Source organism: Salvelinus namaycush, chromosome 28 (genome assembly GCF_016432855.1).
Source record: "Salvelinus namaycush isolate Seneca chromosome 28, SaNama_1.0, whole genome shotgun sequence".
Taxonomy (NCBI): domain Eukaryota; kingdom Metazoa; phylum Chordata; class Actinopteri; order Salmoniformes; family Salmonidae; genus Salvelinus; species Salvelinus namaycush.
In genome coordinates this window covers 10,819,021-10,840,708 of record NC_052334.1, presented here as the reverse complement: position 1 = coordinate 10,840,708, position 21,688 = coordinate 10,819,021, and the positions used below count along the sequence as shown (strand labels likewise).

General features: G+C 47.3%; 1 protein-coding gene across 1 annotated transcript in view; it reads right to left on the bottom strand.

The window, feature by feature from the left end:
* LOC120023039 (endoribonuclease Dicer-like) overlaps positions 1–21,688 on the bottom strand; it is a 57,332-nt gene that overhangs the window by 23,707 nt on the left and 11,937 nt on the right. Inside the window, exons 10-24 of the mRNA XM_038966988.1 lie at positions 21,328–21,449; positions 21,020–21,140; positions 20,597–20,751; positions 20,298–20,430; positions 19,901–19,976; positions 19,455–19,594; positions 18,326–18,505; positions 17,879–18,092; positions 16,491–16,644; positions 15,987–16,169; positions 13,450–13,555; positions 13,074–13,249; positions 7,609–9,304; positions 7,136–7,288; positions 6,626–6,778 (exon numbers count right to left, since the gene is read on the bottom strand). Of these exons, the coding sequence (XP_038822916.1) occupies positions 6,626–6,778; positions 7,136–7,288; positions 7,609–9,304; positions 13,074–13,249; positions 13,450–13,555; positions 15,987–16,169; positions 16,491–16,644; positions 17,879–18,092; positions 18,326–18,505; positions 19,455–19,594; positions 19,901–19,976; positions 20,298–20,430; positions 20,597–20,751; positions 21,020–21,140; positions 21,328–21,449 (3,762 nt within the window). The remainder of the gene's footprint in view (positions 1–6,625; positions 6,779–7,135; positions 7,289–7,608; positions 9,305–13,073; positions 13,250–13,449; positions 13,556–15,986; positions 16,170–16,490; positions 16,645–17,878; positions 18,093–18,325; positions 18,506–19,454; positions 19,595–19,900; positions 19,977–20,297; positions 20,431–20,596; positions 20,752–21,019; positions 21,141–21,327; positions 21,450–21,688) is intronic.

Here is a 21,688-nt window from a genome sequence, read left to right as displayed (position 1 = left end):
AAGAAGGGGCTAGAAGTCTTATATGGTGAGCTACCGAGTGGCTAGGACAGGCAAGCCCCATACTATTGTGGAGAACTTAATACCTCCTGCTGCGGCGGATATGGCTGGGACAATGCTGGGGGAAAAGGCCCAAAAAACCTTTCCCGACAATGCCTTCATCAAACAACACTGTTTCACAACGCATCAGTGACATGGCAGGAGATGTTTTGAAACAATTACCGCTTCGCATAAAAGCCAGTGAATTATATGCGTTACAGCTGGATGAGTCAACAGACGTGGCGGGCCTGGCACAGCTCCTGGTGTGTGACATAGTGGAGTGGTAACGCGTGCAAGCAGTTTCTCCCGACGCCACTTGGGTAGACTGCAGCATCCACCGAGGCTCTTGTTGCCAAAATAATGCCTGACAGCTTGAAAGACGTTTTGGACACTACATTGAAAATGGTTAACTTTGTTAAAGCAAGGCCCCTGAACTCTCGTGTATTTTCTGCACTATGCAATGATATGGCAAGCGACCATGTAACGATTTTACAACATACAGAAGAGCGCTGGATATCAAGGGGCAAAATATTGACACGTTTTCAAAAAATTGAGAAACGAGCTTAAAGTTTTTACTGACCATAATTTTCACTTGTCTGACCGCTTGCATGAGGACGAGTTTCTCACACGACTGGCCTATCTGGGTGATGTTTTTTCTCGCCTGAATGATCTGAATCTAGGATTACAGGGACTCTCCACAACTATATTCAATGTGAGGGACAAAATTGAGGCTATGATTAAGAAGTTGGAGCTCTTTTCTGTCTGCATTAACAAGGACAACACACAGGTCTTTCCATCATTGTATGACTTTTTGTGTGCAAATGAACTCAAGCTTACAGACAATGTCAAATGTGATATAGCGAAGCACCTGAGTGAGTTGGGTGCGCAATTACGCAGGTACTTTCCCGAAATGGATGACAACTGGATTCGTTAGACGGGCTGGGAGAATGCAGATGCTCTGGATATGATGACTGTGTACAGTGTTATACCTCAGGACGACGTGGCAAGAAGAGCGTCTGGAATTTCTGGATGAGAAGGAACTTCTGCAGCAGCTCCTCCAACATTTCATGCCCTGCCTCCAGTCCACTTACCGATATCTGAACAAGAGAGCCTCATCGAAATTGCAACAAGCGGTTCTGTGAAAATGTCATTTAATTTAATCAGAAGCCACTGCCAGATTTCTGGATTGGGCTGAGCTCAGAGTATCCTGCCTTGGCAAATCGCGCTGTTAAGACACTGATGCCCTTTGCAACCACGTACCTATGTGAGAATGGATTCTCGGCCCTCACTAGCACGAAAACTAAATACAGGCACAGACTGTGTGTGGAAAATTATTTAAGACTGAGACTCTCTCCAATACAACCCAACATTGCAGAGTTATGTGTTTTTACCCCCAAGCCATAAGACTATTGAACAGGTAATCAAATGGCTACCCGGACTATTTACATTGTGTGTGTTAAGTTCATGTTTTAAGTATCCCTATATTTCTGTTATTACGGGGTTCGCTGCTCTGGCACCCCAATGGTGGAACAAACTCCCTCACGACGCCAGGTCAGCGGAGTCAATCACCACCTTCCGGAGACACCTGAAACCCCACCTCTTTAAGGAATACCTAGGATAGGATAAAGTAATCCTTCTAACCCCCCCCCCCTTAAAAGATTTAGATGCACTATTGTAAAGTGGTTGTTCCACTGGATATCATAAGGTGAATGCACCAATTTGTAAGTCGCTCTGGATAAGAGCGTCTGCTAAATGACTTAAATGTAAATGTCTATCACTCAGTCAAGAGTGCGCATGCGCAGGAAGTCTGGTGGTTGTTGGACCTAGCCTCGAGTGTAATGGCTACTTGTAGTGTGTTCATATAGTAGAGTAAACTTTGTTAAACTGGAACCTTGTCGTTGTGTCATTTCCAGTTAACATTGGTAGCAGAGGATGGTTTCTAACTACAATGTGCCACCTCGCTTCGACGAGAAGAGGTCGTACGAAAGTTGGAAAAAGGAACTGGGAATCTGGACACGCGTTACTAATCTGGACGCGAAAAAGCAAGCACTTGCGGTGGTATTATCGCTCGAGGGAAGAGCGAGAGATACAGCACTGGAAATATCCGTTGAGGATTTGAATAAGGATGACGGTATGGGAACTTTGATCACAGCACTGGATTCTGTATTTCTTAAAGAAGAGAAAGACCGTGCCTACGAGGCATATTCAAAGTTTGACAGTGTTACGAGAGATATTTCGGTTGCAATGACGGACTACATCATTGATTTCGAACAGAGGTACAATAGAATGCGCAAGTACGACATGGTTCTCCCAGATGCAGTGTTAGCGTTCAAGTTGCTAGACACTGCCTGTCTAGATGGTAGGGAGAAACAGTTGGCTTTGACTGCTTGTACTGTGCTGACTTTTGCATCTATGAAGTCGGCACTAAAAATAATATTTGGTGAAAAGACGTCTGTCGCGCCAATAACAGATGGAATGCAAGTGAGTGACGCAGCATATTACACGGAGCAGCAGAGAAAAGGCGCCAACAAGTCACGTTCTCAAGACAACCAGAAGAGGGCGCCATTTCCCGGCACAAATCCTTTGGACAAATATGGAAGGAGATCGAAACGTGCTATTTGTCAAAGCACTTACCATTGGGTTAAAGACTGTCCTCATAAAAATGAACAAGTTAAACTAACAGAGGAAAATGTAAACACAGAGATAGAGCAGTGTAACATTACACTGTTTTCAAATGAATCTGATACTGAGATTTTTATAGTTGAATCCTTAGGATCTGCTGTGATTGATACTGCATGTACACGGACAGTGTGTGGTGCAAAATGGCTTGATAGCTATGTCAGTGAACTAAATATGAAAGAAGTACAAAATATGATTGACACACCAAGCAAAAGAGCTTTCAAATTTGGAGATGGGAGAATTGTCCATTCTACCAAGAGAGTTAAGATACCAGCAAAAATTGGTCAGACTAAGTGTCACATTGAAACAGAGGTGGTCCCTACAGATATCCCCTTACTATTAAGCAAAGCTTCCCTCAAGAAGGCAGAGGCTGTACTAGACATAAAAAATGACAAGGCAGTGATGTTTAAACAACCAGTGACTCTTGAACTTACTACCTCAGGCCACTATTGTGTAAACATTTTAGACAAAGACATCACACAGAGTCCATGCAAAAATGAGATTCTGACTGACACAGAGCACATGGAGATTCTGACAGTCACAGAGAACATGAGCACTAAAGAAAAACACAAAGTATTGCAAAAGCTTTACAAACAGTTTGGACATGATACAGTTGACAGACTTCAGAAGTTACTCAGCAGTTCAGGGAATAATGATGATGAGAAGTACGAAACTGGAAACAAAGTGTACTACAAACGAGTTGACTGTCAGGAGTGGAAAGGACCGGGAGTAGTCATTGGTCAAGATGGTGTGGTGATATTTGTGAGGCACGAAGGCATGATTGTCAGGGTGCATCACTCAAGATTGCGGAAAGTAAATGATCAACAAGATAGAGGGGCTGTAGCTGAGAATCAGTCTCCTAATGAAAATGACAAAAAGGACACAGTAACAGACACAAACCTACCAGATGTCACATCCAATGATATGGACACTGAAACTGACACAGGAAATGGAGCAGAGACCTTTAACCATGCCACAGGTAATACTATTGAGCGTTCAAATGAGGAAAACATTCAACAACAGCCATATGTGTTAAGAGAACATGGTTGTTCCAATCTGAAAACTGGACAAACTGTTAAATACATGGACAGAGAAAGTGGTATTCCACATACAGCAACCGTCATTGGACGAGCAGGAAAAGTAAAACACAAGAACTGGTACAACTTGCAGTACTCTGAACCAGCTACACTTTCTGGTACAACAGGGTCAGCTGACCTGTCACTTGTAGATAATATCAGAATTGAACCAATGGAAAATCGAGAAAAACAGAATGACATTCAAAATGATGATGTACTTGAAACAAAGGATGTGTCATTTGACTCAGCTAAGCTAGATGAGCTCAGTAATTGGAGAAAAAATTGAGTGTTTGAGGAAGTCAAAGACATTGGCCAAAAGTGCGTCTCAACAAGGTGGGTGTGTACCCTTAAAGAATCCTTAACTGGAATAGTGCCTAAAGCACGTCTAGTGGCTAGAGGTTTTGAGGAGCTGGCTGCTAAAGAACTCCCAAAAGACTCACCGACATGCGCCTCAGAGTCACTCAGATTGCTGATGTCAGTGATCTGCCAGAAAAAATGGAAACTTAATTCCATAGACATCAAATCTGGATTTTTGCAGGGAACAGAGCTGTCAAGGGACATTCACATCCGACCTCCGCCCGAAGCTAAAAGCGAAGGAACACTGTGGAAACTAAAAAAGTGTGTGTATGGACTGGCAGATGGATCACTCTACTGGTACAACAAAGTCAAGGCAACAATGCTGAATACAGGTGGAAAAATGTCACAAGTGGATCCTGCAGTCTTCTATTGGCTTGATCAAGACTGCAATGTGACTGGAGTACTTGCCTGTCATGTTGATGACTTTATCTGGGGTGGCTCACAGACCTTTGCTTCAACTGTGATTCCACATCTCAAAGCTGTTTTCTAGGTTGGCCGTGAGGAGCATGATCATTTTTGTTATGTTGGCATAGAGTTTATTACAGTTGATGGAAAAATACTGATGCAACAGGAGAGCTATATTAAGAATCTTCAACCTATCCACATGGATTCTTCAAGAGCCAGACAAAGGAATTCCCCTCTATGTGGAATTGAAGCTGGTCAATTGAGGTCAAAGATAGGACAAATTTTATGGGCTGCGAGACAGAGTAGACCTGGTTTGTAGGTTGCAACTTGGCATCTAACACAAAACACGCCACTGTACAAACCATTCATGAGGCAAACAAAGTTGTTCGTAAACTGAAATCACAAAAAGTGACTTTAAAGTTTCAGCATGTTGGAAAAGATGACTCTTTGAAACTAGTTGTCTTCAGTGATGCTTCGCTAGGTTATCACTGGTGGGACAAAACGGCACTTCCTACCTGTAGTTTGTGTCACTGACAACTACTCATTAGTTGATGCTGTGAAGTCAACCAAGTCTGTCACAGAGAAAAGACTTTGAGATTAGCAGCATCAAGGAACTTATTCAAGCACAGAGAATCCAGTGGATTCTGTGGTCGACCACAAAGGAACAGCTTGCTGACTGTCTGACTAAAAAAGGAGCATCCGGTCTTGTGCTCCTACAGGCTCTCGCTCCTACAGGCTCTCAGTAATGGAAAGTGGCAGCTTGAGTAATACAAATAAGAACTGTCACACAACCCATTTGTAATGGGGATCTTGAATAATACTTGGACATTTAATTATGTTGTTGATGTTTTATTTGTCTTTAAAGAAAAGGGGGAGATTGTTAAGTTCATGTTTTAAGTATCCCTATATTTCTGTTATTACGGGGCTATCACTCAGTCAAGAGTGCGCATGCGCAGGAAGTCTGGTGGTTGTTGGACCTAGCCTGGAGTGTAATGGCTACCTTGTAGTGTGTTCATATAGTAGAGTAAACTTTGTTAAACTGGAACCTTGTCGTTGTGTCATTTCCAGTTAACAGTGTGCCCCCCCCAAACCCCTCTTTTTACGCTGCTGCTACTCTCTGTTTATCATAAATGCATAGTCACTTTAACTATACATTCATGTACATAGTACCTCAATTGGGCAGACCAAACAGTGCTCCCGCACATCGGCTAACCGGGCTATCTGCATTGTGTCCCACCCACCACCTGCCAACCCCTCTTTTACGCTACTGCTACTCTCTGTTCATCATATATGCATAGTCACTTTAACCATATCTACATGTACATACTACCTCAATCAGCCTGACTAACCGGTGTCTGTATGTAGCCTCGCTACTGTATATAGCCTGTCTTATTTACTGTTGTTTTTATTTCTTATCTTACCTATTGTTCACCTAATACCTTTTTTTGCACTATTGGTTAGAGCCTGTAATTAAGCATTTCACTGTAAGGTCTACACTTGTTGTATTCAGCGCACGTGACAAATAAACGTTGATTTGATGCGCATCCTTTCAAGCTCACCATTAACCTGTGGTGAGTTATTCACAATTTTTGATGAACAAATAAAGTTTTATATGTAAGATGGCTAAATAAAGAGCAAAATTATAGATTATTTTTATATTATTATTTGTGCCCTGGTCCTATAAGAGCTCTTTGTCACTTCCCACGAGCCAGGTTGTGACAAAAACTCACACTCATTCTTATGTTTAATAAATATATCGTATAGTGTGTGTGTGGCAGGCTTACAATGATGGCAAAAAACAACATTTGAGAGTGCGCTGACCCTGGTGCTAGAGGGGGTATGCAGCTGGAGGTTGAATGTTTGAAGGGGTACAGGACTATAAAAAGTTTGGGAACCACTGCAGTAAGGTATAGGCCTGCCCTCTAGTGGCCAAGTCAGGAGAGGAGCAGAGAAAATTATACAAGTGAGTGATGAACAGGCTAAGAAGGCTCATGTAAGACAAACTTCACAAGGCAAATGAACAAACACACACAAACACGAGCACGTGCACAAACACACACAGCATCACGTACCTCATCCTCGTCCCATTTGTCTTCGCTGCTCTTGTCCTGGTTGACCACGTAGCCAGGAGGCAGCCAGTTGACCGGTGGGTCAAAGATGGACACCACCATCCTGCAAGGAAGACCTTTCTTCTTTCCCAGACGATACAGGTTACAGTTGCTCACCTGTTAAACACAAAATAACTATTAAATTCACACCATTCCACACATACATCATATGTATACTTTCTAAGAATACATTAGGTGAAATGTAGGCCTATGTGACAAAATGTACAGTAAAACAAAGAACCAAAAACAAACTCTCATACAAATAGGCAAACAAAGCATTCAACTGACAAACATTCAATCCCAACCCCCGGTATGCGTACCAAATGGCACCCTATTCCCTATATAGTGCACCACTTTTAACCAGAGCCCTAATGTAGGCCCTGATCAAAAGTAGTGCACTATAAAGGCTATAGGGTAGAGTTTGGGACGTAAGCAAAAAGTCAGTCGCTCCCCTCACCCCTCCCCTAGGCTCACCTTCTTGCTCCTCATGTAGGAGAGTCGTCCCTCGTGTGCATCGGGGTAGGTACAGAACAGGTAGGTGGTGATGGCGTGCTTCAGGAAGGAGTCTCCCAGCATCTCCAGACGCTCCAGGTTGAAGCCGTCACTGGCGTTGGACAGGGTCAGGGCCTGCAGAAACAAACATTTTTGACTGAATCACTTTTTGTTGAGGGCTTGAAGGTAGGAATCAAACATTGAAAACACATGTAAGTAATATTTTTAATTGCTGAACAGAGATTTAAGTTAAATAAACAAGATTATGTGTTGATTCTAAATATTTGTGGCTTTTCTCCCCCACAACAGACAAGTAAGTATATGTCTAGTATGCATGTGAATATCTAAGTATATTTTGATAGGAAATCTGATATTTATTAGTTAAAACAATCAAAACTTCAATTAATCGACACAAGCAACCATCAACTAACTCTGAAAACCTTGTTGAACCATACCTGAAGGATGAGCCCAGGGTTGGGCCCCAGGGTCTTGGGGCAGGGGCCAAGGGTATCCCCCACTACATAGCTGCTGGTGGTGATCTCCTGGCTCTCTAGGGCCTCTGAGGGGTCAGGTAAAGGTGTTGTGGTGATGGGAGCTGTGCCGGCGGGCCCCGTCATCGTTGCTGGGCTGCAGCAGTCTGAGGTAGCTTGATTCACGTGGTGTCCGTCGCCCTCACGGAGCTCTGAGGTCCTCCCTGGTCTACATTCATCGCTAGGCTGGGGCTGAGGGGGTGGAGGCTGGGTCCCTGGCTGGGGATGAGGGGGTGGAGGCTGGGTCCCTGGCTGGGGCTGAGGGGGTGGAGGCTGGATCCCTGGCTGGGGCTGAGGGGGTGGAGGCTGGGTCCCTGGCTGGGGCTGAGGGGGTGGAGGCTGGGGCTCAGGGGGTGGAGGCTGGGTCTGAGGGGATGGAGGCTGGGTCCCTGGCTGGGGCTGAGGGTATGGAGGCTGGGTCCCTGGTTGGGGCTGAGGGGATGGAGGCTGGGTCCCTGGCTGAGGGGGTGGAGGCTGGGTCCCTGGCTGGGGGTGAGGGGGTGGAGGCTGGGGGTGAGGGGGTAGAGGCTGGGTCTGAGGGGATGGAGGCTGGGTCTGATGGGATGGAGGCTGGGTCTGAGGGGATGGAGGCTGGGTCCCTGGCTGGGGCTGAGGGGGTGAAGGCTGGGTTCCTGGCTGGGGGTGAGGGGGTGGAGGCTGGGTCTGAGGGGATGGAGGCTGGGTCTGAGGGGATGGAGGCTGGGTCCCTGGCTGGGGCTGCGGGGGTGGAGGCTGGGTCCCTGGCTGAGGGGATGGAGGCTGGGTCCCTGGCTGGGGCTGAGGGGATAGAGGCTGGGTCCCTGGCTGGGGCTGAGGGGATAGAGGCTGGGTCCCTGGCTGGGGCTGAGGGGGTGGAGGCTGGGTCCCTGGCTGGGGCTGAGGGGGTGGAGGCTGGGTCCCTGGCTGGGGCTGAGGGGGTGGAGGCTGGGTCCCTGGCTGGGGGTGAGGGGGTGGAGGCTGTGTCCCTGGCTGGGGGTGAGGGGGTGGAGGCTGGGTCTGAGGGGGTGGAGGCTGGGTCTGAGGGGATGGAGGCTGGGTCCCTGGCTGGGGCTGCGGGGGTGGAGGCTGGGTCCCTGGCTGAGGGGATGGAGGCTGGGTCCCTGGCTGGGGCTGAGGGGGTGTTGGGGTTAGATTCTGGTTCTCGATGCTAAGAGAGGGCTGCACAGGAAGAACTGAGGTAGTGGTTTGTGTTGTTGATAGTTCTTTTTCCTTCTCTAGTGGCAAACCAGAACCAGCCGGGAGACATTGGCAGTTGTCACGTCCGTCGTGAAGGTGTGCGTGGTCACCGTTGTCATTGGCAATGAGGGCAGTGCCGTTAGCGAGGATGCTAGTGCGGGAGGCCGAGTCTGGCTGCTGGGGCTCCTCGTCCTCTGGTCTGTCATCTTCGGGGCGTTGGCCGATGTCGCACCCCTCAGGCAGCGAAGAGACATGACAGTCACTACAGGGATGCTGGGAAACAGCAGCAGCAAGTCCAGGGCCGGGGGCTACAGTCTGGCCCTGCTGTTTACAGTTATCGTCACCGCTGTCCTCTTCCTCCTCCTCCTCCTCATCCTCATCACGCAGACAGATGAATGACTTGCTGTCGATGGACTTCTTCCATCCAAAGTCCAGGTTTGGATACCTATAAAGACCGATACCGTGTGAGATTTAGGGGCATTATGTAGTGTTCCAGATAAACGAGGGTATAGGAGCAAGCACTGCATGAGTATAATGCGTGCCAAACAGTTGCTGTTAGATTACAATATTATTATTTTTACTGACCATTTGGAACAGTGAACACTAAATAAATTTTGCCGTTATGCACATACAGTTGAAGTCGAAAGTTTACATACACCTTAGCCAAATACATTAAAACTCAGTTTTTCACAATTCCTGACATGCCAGCAGGTATATCTCAATGGTCACCCCCAAAGCCAATTCCGCCTTTGGTCACCTTTCCTTCCAGTTCTCCGCTGCCAATGACTGGAACGAACTGCAAAAATCACTGAAGCTGGAGACTCATATCTCCCTCACTAGCTTTAAGCACCAGCTGTCAGAGCAGCTCACAGATCACTGCACCTGTACACAGCCCATCTATCTACCTCATCCCCATACTGTATTTATTTATTTTTCTTAGTCCTTTGAACCCCAATATCTCTACTTGCACATTCATCTTCTGCATATCTACCATTCTAGTGTTTAATTGCAATATTGTAATTACTTCACCACCATGGCCTATTGATTGCCTTAACTCCCTTATCTTACCTCATTTGCACTCACTGTATATTGACTTTTTGTTTTCTTTATTCTACTGTATTATTGACTGTATGTTTTGTTTATTCCATGTGTAACTCTGTGTTGTTGTATGTGTCGAATTGCTATGCTTTTGGGGTAGCCTTCCACAAGCTTCCCACAATAAGTTGGGTGAATTTTGGTCCATTCCTCCTGACAGAGCTGGTGTAACTGAGTCAGGTTTGTAGGCCTCCTTGCTCGCACACGCTTTTCCATTCTGCCCACAAATCTTCTATAGGATTGAGGTCAGGCCTTTGTGATGGCCACTCCAATACCTTGACTTTGTTGTCTGTAAGCCGTTTTCCCACAACTTTGGAAGTATGCTTGGGGTCATTGTCCATTTGGAAGACCCATTTGCGACCAAGCTTTAACGTCCTGACTGATGTCATGAGATGTTGCTTCAATATATCCACATAATTTTCCTTCTCATGATGTCATCCATTTTGTGAAGAGCACCAGTCCCTCCTGCAGCAAAGCACCCCCACAACATGATGCTGCCACCCCCGTGCTTCATGGTTACGATGGTGTTCTTCGGCTTGCAAGCCTCCCCCTTTTTCCTCCAAACATAACGATGGTCATTATGGCCAAACAGTTCTATTTTTGTTTCATCAGACCAGAGGACATTTCTCCAAAAAGTACGATCTTTGTCCCCATGTGCAGTTGCAATCCGTAGTCTGGCTATTTTATGGCGGTTTTGGAGCAGTGGCTTCTTCCTTGCTGAGCGGCCTTTCAGGTTATGTCGATATAGGACTCGTTTTACTGTGGATATAGATACTTTTATACCTGTTTCCTCCAGCATCTTCACAAGGTCCTTTGCTGTTCTTCTGGTATTGATTTGCACTTTTCACACCAAAGTACGTTCATCTCTAGGAGACAGAAAGCGTCTCCTTCCTGAGTGGTATGACGGCTGCGTGGTCCCATGGTGTTTATACTTGCGTACTATTGTTTGTACAGATGAATGTGGTACCTTCAGGCGTTTGGAAATTGCTCCCAAGGATGAACCAGACTTGTGGAGGTCTACAATTTCAGAGTTCTTGGCTGATTTCTTTTGATTTTCCCATGATGTCAAGCAAAGAGGCACTGAGTTTGAAGGTAGGCCTTGAAATACATCCACAGGTACACCGCCAATTGACTCAAATTATGTCAATTAGCCTATCAAAAGCTTCTAAAGCCATGACATAATTTTATGGAATTTTCCAAGCTGTTTAAAGGGACAGTCAACTTAGGGTATGTAAACTTCTGACCCACTGGAATTGTGATACAGTGAATTATAAGTGAAATAATCTGTCTGTAACAATTGTTGGAAAAATTACTTGTCATGCACAAAGTAGATGTCCTAACCGACTTTCCAAAACCTATAGTTTGTTAAGAAGAAATTTGTGGAGTGGTTGAAAAAATAGTTTTAATGACTCCAACCTAAGTGTATGTAAACTTCTGACTTCAACTGTATATCTATTACATATATCACCATACAATCCTCTTCAAACCTCCTAATTCATTCATCAACTTTGGGAACCATTAATTATTTAATTACGTTTCTTGCACACCCACTGTTTTAGGACAACACAGGTGTACAGGTTAAATAATGAAACATCTGTGAGGAACGCCATTTTTGAGTGAGAAAATCTTTGAATCTAGAATCTTAACTTAACTGGATGAAAAGTGTGCCCAGAGTAAACTGCCTCCTACTCAATCCCAGATGCTAATATATGCATATTATTAGTAGTATTGGATAGAAAACACTCTGAAGTTTCTAAAACTGTTTGAATCATGTCTGTGACTATAACAGAACTTATTTGGCAGGCAAAACCCTGAGGACAAACCATTCGGATTTTTTGTTGTTGTTGAGGTCACTCTCTTTTCAATGGGGTTTCATTGGGAATCCAGATTTCTAAGGGACCTTTCTGCAGTTCCTATCGCTTCCACTGGATGTCAACAAGTCTTTAGAAATTGGTTGAGGTTTTTCCTTTGAGAAATGAAGAAGTAGCCATGTTCAGAATGAGGCTCCAGTGAAGTGTACTGTTTGTTAGAGGCGCGTAACCAGAAAGCATGCTACACATTGTTTCCTCCGGTTTTGGACACAGATCATCCCGTCTTCAATTTTATCGATTATTTACGTTAAAAAAATACCTAAAGTTGTATTACAAAAGTAGTTTGAAATGTTTGGACAAAGCTTACAGGTAACTTTTGAGATATTTTGTAGTCACGTTGTGCAAGTTGGAACCGGTATTTTTCTGGATCAAACGCGCCAAATAAATGGACATTTTGGATATATATCGACGGAATTAATCGAACAAAAGGACCATTTGTGATGTTTATGGGACATATTGGAGTGCCAACAGAAGAAGCTCGTCAAAGGTAAGGCATGAATTATATCTTTATTTCTGCGTTTTGTGTCGCGCCGGGAAGGTTGAAATATGATGGTCTGTGATTGTTAGCTGGGGTGCTATCCTCAGATAATAGCATTGTTTTAAATCTGACACGTTGGCTGGATTCACAACAAGTGTAGCTTTAATTTGGTATATTGAATGTGTGATTTCATGAAAGTTACATTTTTATAGTAATTTATTTGAATTTGGCGCTATGCATTTTCACTGGATGTTGGCCAGGTGGGATGCCACCGTCCCACATATCCCAGAGAGGTTTTAAGCCCCCCACAACTGAAGCAACACAGGGAAAGGTGCCAATTCTACGGCACACTGAAGATTATGTTTCAGGACAGCGACCATATCCAATGAGGGAGAAAGCGCACTTGTTATAAAATATTAGATTACTCATTATTTTTAAATAATATAATCATATGCAATTTTAGTATCACATGTCTTAGAGTGATGGACTGTGCCATCTCCGTGTCTTCCGCAATGGATCAGTCCACTGAGACAGGCACCAATCAGACAGGTGTCTTATGCACCATGAACCCCAAAAATGTTTTGGTGACTGATCAACAACATCTGACCAGCCTATCGACCAAACAACCGACCAGTCGACTAAATGGGGTCAGCCCTAGATAGTTCATCCAAGTCCAGTCAGGTTTATTTCACACGGGGAGCCACCACACACTTTATTTAGACCATTTTTTTTTTTTTATATATATATAGGAAAATGGAGATGAGACATACCTGAAGTCAGAGGGCAGGGTCTGGGCTCCTACCCCAGCGTCGCTGGCTGTCTGGGCCCTCAGCTCCTCGGCTGTGAGCAGGCAGTGAAGGCGATACAGTATGCTGGGGAGACACACAGCCTTCCTCCACAGAGAGGCTGGGATGGGGTGGATGGCACATAGCTCTGGGACCAGGATCTGGAGGGGAGGAGAGTGAGGAAAGTTAGACATTGGTTAAATCCCAAATGAGACCCTTTCCCCCATACAGTGCACTATGTTTGACCAGGGCCCTAGGAGTACAGCTGTTCTCCAACATATTCTAATCTAGTTCATTTTCAGAGCTCATCTTCAGCCATAAACCGGTATAGAGCCATGGCTCTGTGTGTACACTAGATCACCTGTTTGTTCTGTAGACTCTCCCACTTGGCCTTCCTCTTCTCTGCACTGCTGAGAGGCAGGGCTTTCCCCTTCTGGTTCAGGTGGCGAGGGGTTAACAGGTTCAGGCTACAGGGAGATGTCAGAGGTCAAACACTGGATGAGTTGAACAGACAAAGGGTTCTCCCCATATCTTTACTCATGTTGATGTTGGTCATGCTCCGCACACTAGCCATGGAGAGACAGAGGTCATCCTTATGATGACAGAGTTGATTAAGATACATTTTCTTCTCCCTCCCTCTCGTCCTCTCCTCTCCCCCTCTCATCCTCGCTGCCCCTCTCCCTCTCGTCCTCTCTCCCTCCCTCTCGTCCTCTCTCCCTCCCTCTTGTCCTCTCTCCCTCCCTCTCGTCCTCTACTCCTCTCCCTCTCTCCTCCCTCACTCTCCCTCTCTCTCGTCCTCCCCCCCCTCTTGTCCTCTCCCCCTCTCGTCCTCCCCCCTCTCTTGTCCTCTCCCCTCTCTTGTCCTCTCCCCTCTCTTGTCCTCTCCCCTCTCTTGTCCTCTCCCCTCCCCCTCTCCCGTTCTCTTGTCCTCTCCAACTTCTCTCGCCCTCTAAGTCCTCTCGTCCTTTCTCGTCCACTCCCTCTCTCGTCCTCTCCCCCTCTCTCTCGTACTCTTCCTCTCTCCCGTACTCTCCCCCCTCTCTCGTCCTCTCTCTCTCTAGTCCTCTCCCCCCTCTATCTCTCGTCCGCTCTCTCTCTCTCGTCCTCTCCCTTTTCCCGTCCTCTCTCCCTCTCGTCCTCTCTCTCTTCTGCGTCCTCTCCCTCTCTCTCATCCTCTCCCCCCCTCTCGTCCTCCCTCCTCGCTCTCTCTCGTCCTCTCCTTCATGTGCTCCCTCTCTCCTCCTCTCGTCCTCTCCCTTTCTCTCTCTCGTCCTCCCTCTCGTCCTCCCTGTCTCTCCCTCTCGTTCTCTCCCTCCCTCTTGTACTCTCCCTCCCTCTTGTACTCTCCCTCCCTCTTGTACTCTCCCTCCCTCTTGTACTCTCCCTCCCTCTTGTACTCTCCCTCCCTCTTGTACTCTCCCTCCCTCTTGTACTCTCCCTCCCTCTTGTACTCTCCCTCCCTCTTGTACTCTCCCTCCCTCTCTCGTCCCCTCCCGTCCTCTCCCTCCAATCCTCTCTCTCGCCCTCTCATCCCCTCTCCCTCGTCCTCTCTCTCGCCCTCTCATCCCCTCTCCCTCTCCCGTCCTCTCTCTCGTCCTCTTCCTCTCTCATCCTCTCTCTCTCAACCTCTCTCATCCTCTCTTTCTTGTCCTCTCCCTCTCTCTCGTCCTCTCTCTCCCATCCTCCCTCTCGTCTTCCCTCTCTCCCCCCTCCCTCTCCCGTCCTCTCTCTCGTCCTCTTCCTCTCTCATCCTCTCTCTCTCAACCTCTCTCATCCTCTCTTTCTTGTCCTCTCCCTCTCTCTCGTCCTCTCTCTCCCATCCTCCCTCTCGTCTTCCCTCTCTCCCCCGTCCTCTCCCTCCCTCTTCCTCTCGTCCTCTCCCTCTCTCGTGCTCTCCCTCGTGTCCTCCCCCTCTCTCTCCCGTCCTCTCCCTCCCCTCCTATCCCTCTCTCTCATCCTCTCCCTCTCCCGTCTCCTCCCGTCCTCTCCCCCCCTCTCTCTCTCCCCCTCCCTCTCCCTCCCGTCCTCTCCCTCTCTCTGTTTCGTCCTCTCCCATCCTCTCTCTCGTCCTCTCCCATCCTCTCTCTCGTCCTCTCCCATCCTCTCTCGTCCTCTCCCATCCTCTCTCTCGTCCTCTCCCTCTCTCATGTCCTCTCGTCCTCTCCCTCTCTCTCGTCCTCTCCCTCTCTCTCTCCCTCTCCCGTCTCCTCCCGTCCTCTCCCCCCCTCTCTCTCTCCCCCTCCCTCTCCCTCCCGTCCTCTCCCTCTCTCTGTTTCGTCCTCTCCCATCCTCTCTCTCGTCCTCTCCCATCCTCTCTCTCGTCCTCTCCCATCCTCTCTCGTCCTCTCCCATCCTCTCTCTCGTCCTCTCCCTCTCTCATGTCCTCTCGTCCTCTCCCTCTCTCTCATCCTCTCTCGTCCTCTCTCATCCCCTCTCTCGTCCTCTCCCTCTCTTATCCCCTCTCTCTCGTCCTCTCCCTCTCTCGTCCTCTCCCTCTCGTCCTCTCCCTCTCTCGTCCTCTCCCTCTCTCATCCTCCCTCTCTCTCTCTCATCCTCTCTCTCTCATCCTCTCTCTCTCATCCTCTCTCTCTCAGCCTCTCTCTCTCAGCCTCTCTCTCTCAGCCTCTCTCTCTCAGCCTCTCTCTCTCTCGTCCTCTCCCTCTCGTCCTCTCCCTCTCGTCCTCTCCCTCTCGTCCTCTCCCTCTCGTCCTCTCCCTCTCGTCCTCTCCCTCTCGTCCTCTCGTCCTCTCCCTCTCGTCCTCTCCCTCTCGTCCTCTCGCCCTCTCCCTCTCCCTCTCGCCCTCTCGCCCTCTCCCTCTCGTCCTCTCTCGTCCTCGCTCTCTCGTCCTCGCTCTCTCGTCCTCGCTCTCTCTCATCCTCGCTCTCTCGTCCTCTCACCGTGAGGAGGTATGGTCTACGTCCAGTAGTGGCTGGTTTACATTGGACAGGTCCAGGTTGTACTTGGTTTTGTAGTACTCAGCAAACGTCTGGTACTCCGGTGACGGGAACCTGCTGAGAGGTGTGAGGTCTGTGTAAACGTCAGCCACGTAGAAACGGTGAGGCTGGTCAAAGTTACGATACCTGAGAGAGAGAGACAGAGACAGAGACAGAGAGAGAGAGAGAGGGTTTAGAGGTCAAGGTTTGGCATAATGGAACAGTGAAGATGTACTTTAAATCCGCCACTCAAAAATTGCGAGATGTTTACATCCAAATCTGCACCATGGTAGTTTCAGTTTTTGAAATAATCTTATTATCGTGTGGGTCATGTGAAGATGTGTCTCAAATGGCATCCTAGTCAAAAGAAGTGCACTATATAGGGAATAGGGTGTTATTTGGAACTTAACCTAAAACTCCATTGGCTCCTCCGTCAGAGAGGGGTATGTAGTGAAGTGAGCAGCGTACCGTGGAATGATGACAGCGTCCTGGTAGTCTTCCAGTTTGAAAGTGAAGGGGTTCTGCTTGGTGTACTGGGTGGTAGGAATGCCAACACGAGCCTCGGACTTCTCTATGTCCTCCATGAATTTAAAATCCAAATCTAGAGTGTTGGAATCCTCAACTGAAAGAGGAGACAGTGTGTTAGTGATCTTATATGACGAGGGAATCATTAGTTACGGCATGAAGGACTGAAGGACAAAACACGCCATGCCGACGAAAGGTAAAGAACAGCGGGTAGCAGTACTATCGACTGACAACATGGGCTGACAATTTTTGTTAATTTCCCAACAAATCTACATATTGAATCACCACCGTTGCAGTGTGTTTTGTCCTTAAAAAACAGGGCCTACAGTATTATGTGTAATGTTGGGGTCTCACTGACCCACCTTGAGAAGTGGAACGCAGTAGGCTGAACTAACTTACCAACATTGAGAGGTAGAATGCAGTAGGCTAACTGACCCAACAACAGTACGGTAGAGTGCAGTAGGCTAACTCACCAACGTTGAGAGGTAGAACGCAGTAGGTTAAATGAATCACCAACATTGAGAGGTAGAACGCAGTAGGTTAACTAACTCACCAACATTGAGAGGTAGAACGCAGTAGGCTCCCTACGTTGGTGAGTTGGTTAGACTACTGCGCTCTACCTTAATGTTGTTGGGTGAGTTAGCCTACTGCTTTCTACCTCTCAAACTCACCAACATTGCAGTATAGCGCAGTAGGCTAACTAACTTACCAACATTGCAGTATAGCGCAGTAGGCTAACTAACTTACCAACATTGCAGTATAGCGCAGTAGGCTCCCTAACTCACCCAACAACATTAAGGTAGAGCGCAGTTGGCTAACTCACCCAACAACATTAAGGTAGAGCGCAGTAGGCTAACTCACCAACATTGAGAGGTAGAACGCAGTAGGCTAACCAGCTCACCAAAATTGAGAGGTAGAACGCAGTAGGCTAACCAGCTCACCAACATTGCAGTATAGCGCAGTAGGCTAACTAACTCACCAACATTGAGAGTTAGAACGCAGTAGGCTAACTAACTTACCAACATTGAGAGGTAGAACGCAGTAGGCTCCCTAACTCACCAACATTGCAGTATAGCGCAGTAGGCTAACTAACTTACCAACATTGAGAGTTAGAGCGCAGTAGGTTAACTAACTCACCAACATTGAGAGGTAGAACGCAGTAGGTTAACTAACTCACCAACATTAAGAGGTAGAACGCAGTAGGCTACCTAACTCATCAACATTGAGAGTTAGAACGCAGTAGGCTAACTCACCCAACAACATTAAGGTAGAGCGCAGTAGGCTAACTCGCCAACATTGAGAGGTAGAACGCAGTAGGTTAACTAACTCACCAACATTGAGAGGTAGAACGCAGTAGGCCGAGTCGGCCTGCGTGGGATTGAACTCCAAAGCAGGTTTCTCCAGGCGGAGGATGTGAGAGAAAATGTACTGGTGTAGTCTGGTGATCAGGTCCAGCTGGACAGCACTCAGAGTGAACCCAGCCTTCTGGAGCTCCATGGAGATGGTCACCTCACCAGACCGCGTGTACACAGGAAAGTGGGGGATCTGGGGAGAGGGAGGAGGACGGGGTTAGGTGAGTTTCACAGTAAACTTCAATAAAAGGGCATACTAACTGTGGAGAAGCAAGGTGGGCCCTGCTGTCTAGCTGTTGCCTCCTAGAACAAAATATGTTCTCTATCAGTTTCAATAGAAATGGAATTGCTTGTTTGCATCCCTAAATATTTGATTTGTTTCCTGGCAGGTCCTCAATGGGAAACTGAAATAGGTGTGTTCCTTACCCGAGGTATAGGTTTGGCAGTCAAGATGCCGAAGCACCTGGTAGTGTCCTCTGGAGGGTAGAGCTTCCTGCGGCGGAAGTTGAGCTCATCAGGCAGAGGGGTGGTGAGGACCATGCCAATCACATACAGGTAGTAAGACTGCTCCGGTACAGGGTAACTGTCCCGAAGACACTCTGGTATCTGGACAGGAGAGAGAGACAGAGATCATCTAGCTGTTAGATGCTCCAGAAGGAACAGTCAGATCTGACGGCCCATAGGGCTCTGGTCAAAGTAGTCCACTGTTGTATCAAAGTAATCGGGTGCCATTAGGGAAGCATCCAGTGTGGAGATATCTCACAGCTTTAGGGAAGCATCCAGTGTAGAGATATCTCACAGCTTTAGGGAAGCATCCAGTGTAGAGATATCTCACAGCTTTAGGGAAGCATCCAGTGTAGAGATATCTCACAGCTTTAGGGAAGCATCCAGTGTAGAGATATCTCACAGCTTTAGGGAAGCATCCAGTGTAGAGATATCTCACAGCTTTAGGGAAGCATCCAGTGTAGAGATATCGCACAGCTTTAGGGTAGCATCCAGTGTGGAGATATCTCACAGCTTTAGGGTAGCATCCAGTGTAGAGATATCTCACAGCTTTAGGGTAGCATCCAGTGTGGAGATATCTCACAGCTTTAGGGTAGCATCCAGTGTAGAGATATCTCACAGCTTTAGGGTAGCATCCAGTGTGGAGATATCTCACAGCTTTAGGGTAGCATCCAGTGTAGAGATATCTCACAGCTTTAGGGTAGCATCCAGTGTAGAGATATCTCACAGCTTTAGGGAAGCATCCAGTGTAGAGATATCTCACAGCTTTAGGGAAGCATCCAGTGTAGAGATATCTCACAGCTTTAGGGAAGCATCCAGTGTAGAGATATCTCACAGCTTTAGGGAAGCATCCAGTGTAGAGATATCTCACAGCTTTAGGGTAGCATCCAGTGTGGTGACAACTCACAGCTTTAGGGTAGAATCCAGTTTGGTGACAACTCACAGCTTTAGGGTAGAATCCAGTGTGGTGACAACTCACAGCTTTAGGGTAGAATCCAGTGTGGTGACAACTCACAGCTTTAGGGTAGAATCCAGTGTGGTGACAACTCACAGCTTTAGGGTAGCACTGCCTCCTCTTGGTGGATCCTGGTCTGCCTGGAACACTGGTCTCCTCCTCGTCATGGAGATCCAGCTCCTCCTCGTACTTCACTGTCTCTTTCCCCACAGGCATCAAGTGGTCATCCAACTCACCTGGAGAAGAGAACGGCAGAACCATTTAACTACCGTAGAAGTATAGCAAAATAGAATGCCCAAAAAGTTAAATATGTCACTGCACAGCAGTTAATACCAGGTCCCCCTCCTCTCCCAGGACAAACTGAGCCCCCCTCACACCCCAGCAAATTCAGTTACATTCCCACAAGCTTGAAGAGAGAGAGAGGGAGATTTGAGGGAGGGTGACAGAAAGAGAAATGGGGAGGGAGAGATACAATCAGGGACTAGCTGCAGAGACTACTGCATGATGAAGGATATTCTAACAAATAGTTGAATTTTATTGACCTTTTTTGTGAAGATTTTCACAACAAAGTAGCGCCACTGCCTTCTCTGCCAGTCGTGCACAGTTCATGATTGGCCCCTGCAATGACAAAGAAAGTGTACATTGGTCTCAAAGACATCCAGAAAACACACTGAATCTTGACGTCTCAAATGGAAAAAGTGGATGCTACACATTGGTGGTGGATGAGTTGAGTTTCGCCCCCCATGTAGCCTACTACAGCCATCTGTGCACCTGGAAGCACTGTATAAGTGTCCCAAAAGTCACCCTTTTCCCTATATTAGTGCACTACTTTTGACCAGAGCTGGAATATATAGGCAATACGGCCATTTGTGAATCAGACCTACAAATCAAATCAATCAGACCAACAAATCAAATCAATGAGGAAAGCCTGAGACTCACAGCGACGGGCACCCGTAGAGGGGAATTGATGGGCAAGTAGAGGGTTGACTGGTAGCGCCCATCCTTCAGCTCCTTGGTCTTACACTTAGGTGCCAGGTGGGTAAACGGGTCACTGGGCAGACGGGCACAGTATCTAGAGAGAGGGTCATTAGCACACCAGACCATCCACAGCCAAATTAAAACAAAATCAAACATATTTTGTTCTCAGTCCATTTAGAGCCTTGTTTCCAATGAGAACCCTTTAAAAACGGTATAAATCTTTCACAGATTCAAAGCAGCGCTGGCGGTTCTCCCTTTACCTGTTGATGTGTCCGATAGCTGTGTTGATGGTGACGCGGGGCCCTCCTTCCTCAGAGCGGAGCACGTAGGGAGGCAGGATGTTGTCATCATCCTGCACCGGTTCCACCTCAAAGTCACCGACCCCTGCTGCCTTGGAACACTTGTTTCTCAGGATCTGAAGACGTCAAGAGAAGACCTACAGTCATCAGTATTAGGGTTGTCACAATACTATCAGAGAAACACCAAGGACCTCTCATATCATCCAAGGACGGGCCTTGTGGACACACACAAATCAATTAAACAGACAGATAGTTCCCTATACAGTACAGTGCACTACGCTATAGGGGGCCATTTGGGATGCATCCTTAACCAAATCTCTGAGAATCCCTGTGTTCCTCAGACAGACACAATGGGGCCTTGAGGACAGGCTCTGAAAACCACACCTTCTCTATGGCCTTGTAGGTCTTCAGGTCTTCCTCGAAGGTCTTGGTCCTCTCACTTTCAGCCAGCATGATGTAGTTGGAGACAGGGGCTCTGGCTCGGCCTTTAGACTGAACGTAGGACCTACAGTCAAGTCAAAGTTTATTGAAAGTGCATTTACCAGGGGTCACAACACACTTTATATGCTTAAGAGGAACATGTAGAACGGGATAGGGAACAATATCAACAATATAAAACATAACAAAAACAGAAGCCAATAGTCCATTGAGCAAGAAGCAACAAGGTAGTGGATGGACAAGCAGTGCTGTACCTGTACTCAGTGGGCAGGTCAAACCTCACCACCAGGTTACACTTGGGAATATCTACACCTTCCTCCACGATGCTGGTCGCTATGAGCAGATTGGTCTCGTGGGCACGGAACTTACGCAGAACCTGAGAGATAATGAGGAAATATGGTTAGGTCTGAATGGAAGGAGGGGAGAGAGAGGCAGAAAGAGAGAGAGAGGAAGAGAGAGAGGCAGAGAAAGAGAGAGAGAGGCAGAGAAAGAGAGAGAGAGGCAGAGAGCGAAAGGCAGAGAGAGAGAAGCAGAGAGCGAAAGGCAGAGAGCGAGAAGCAGAGAGAGAGAAGCAGAGAGCGAGAGCGAGAGGCAGAGAGCGAGAGCGAGAAGCAG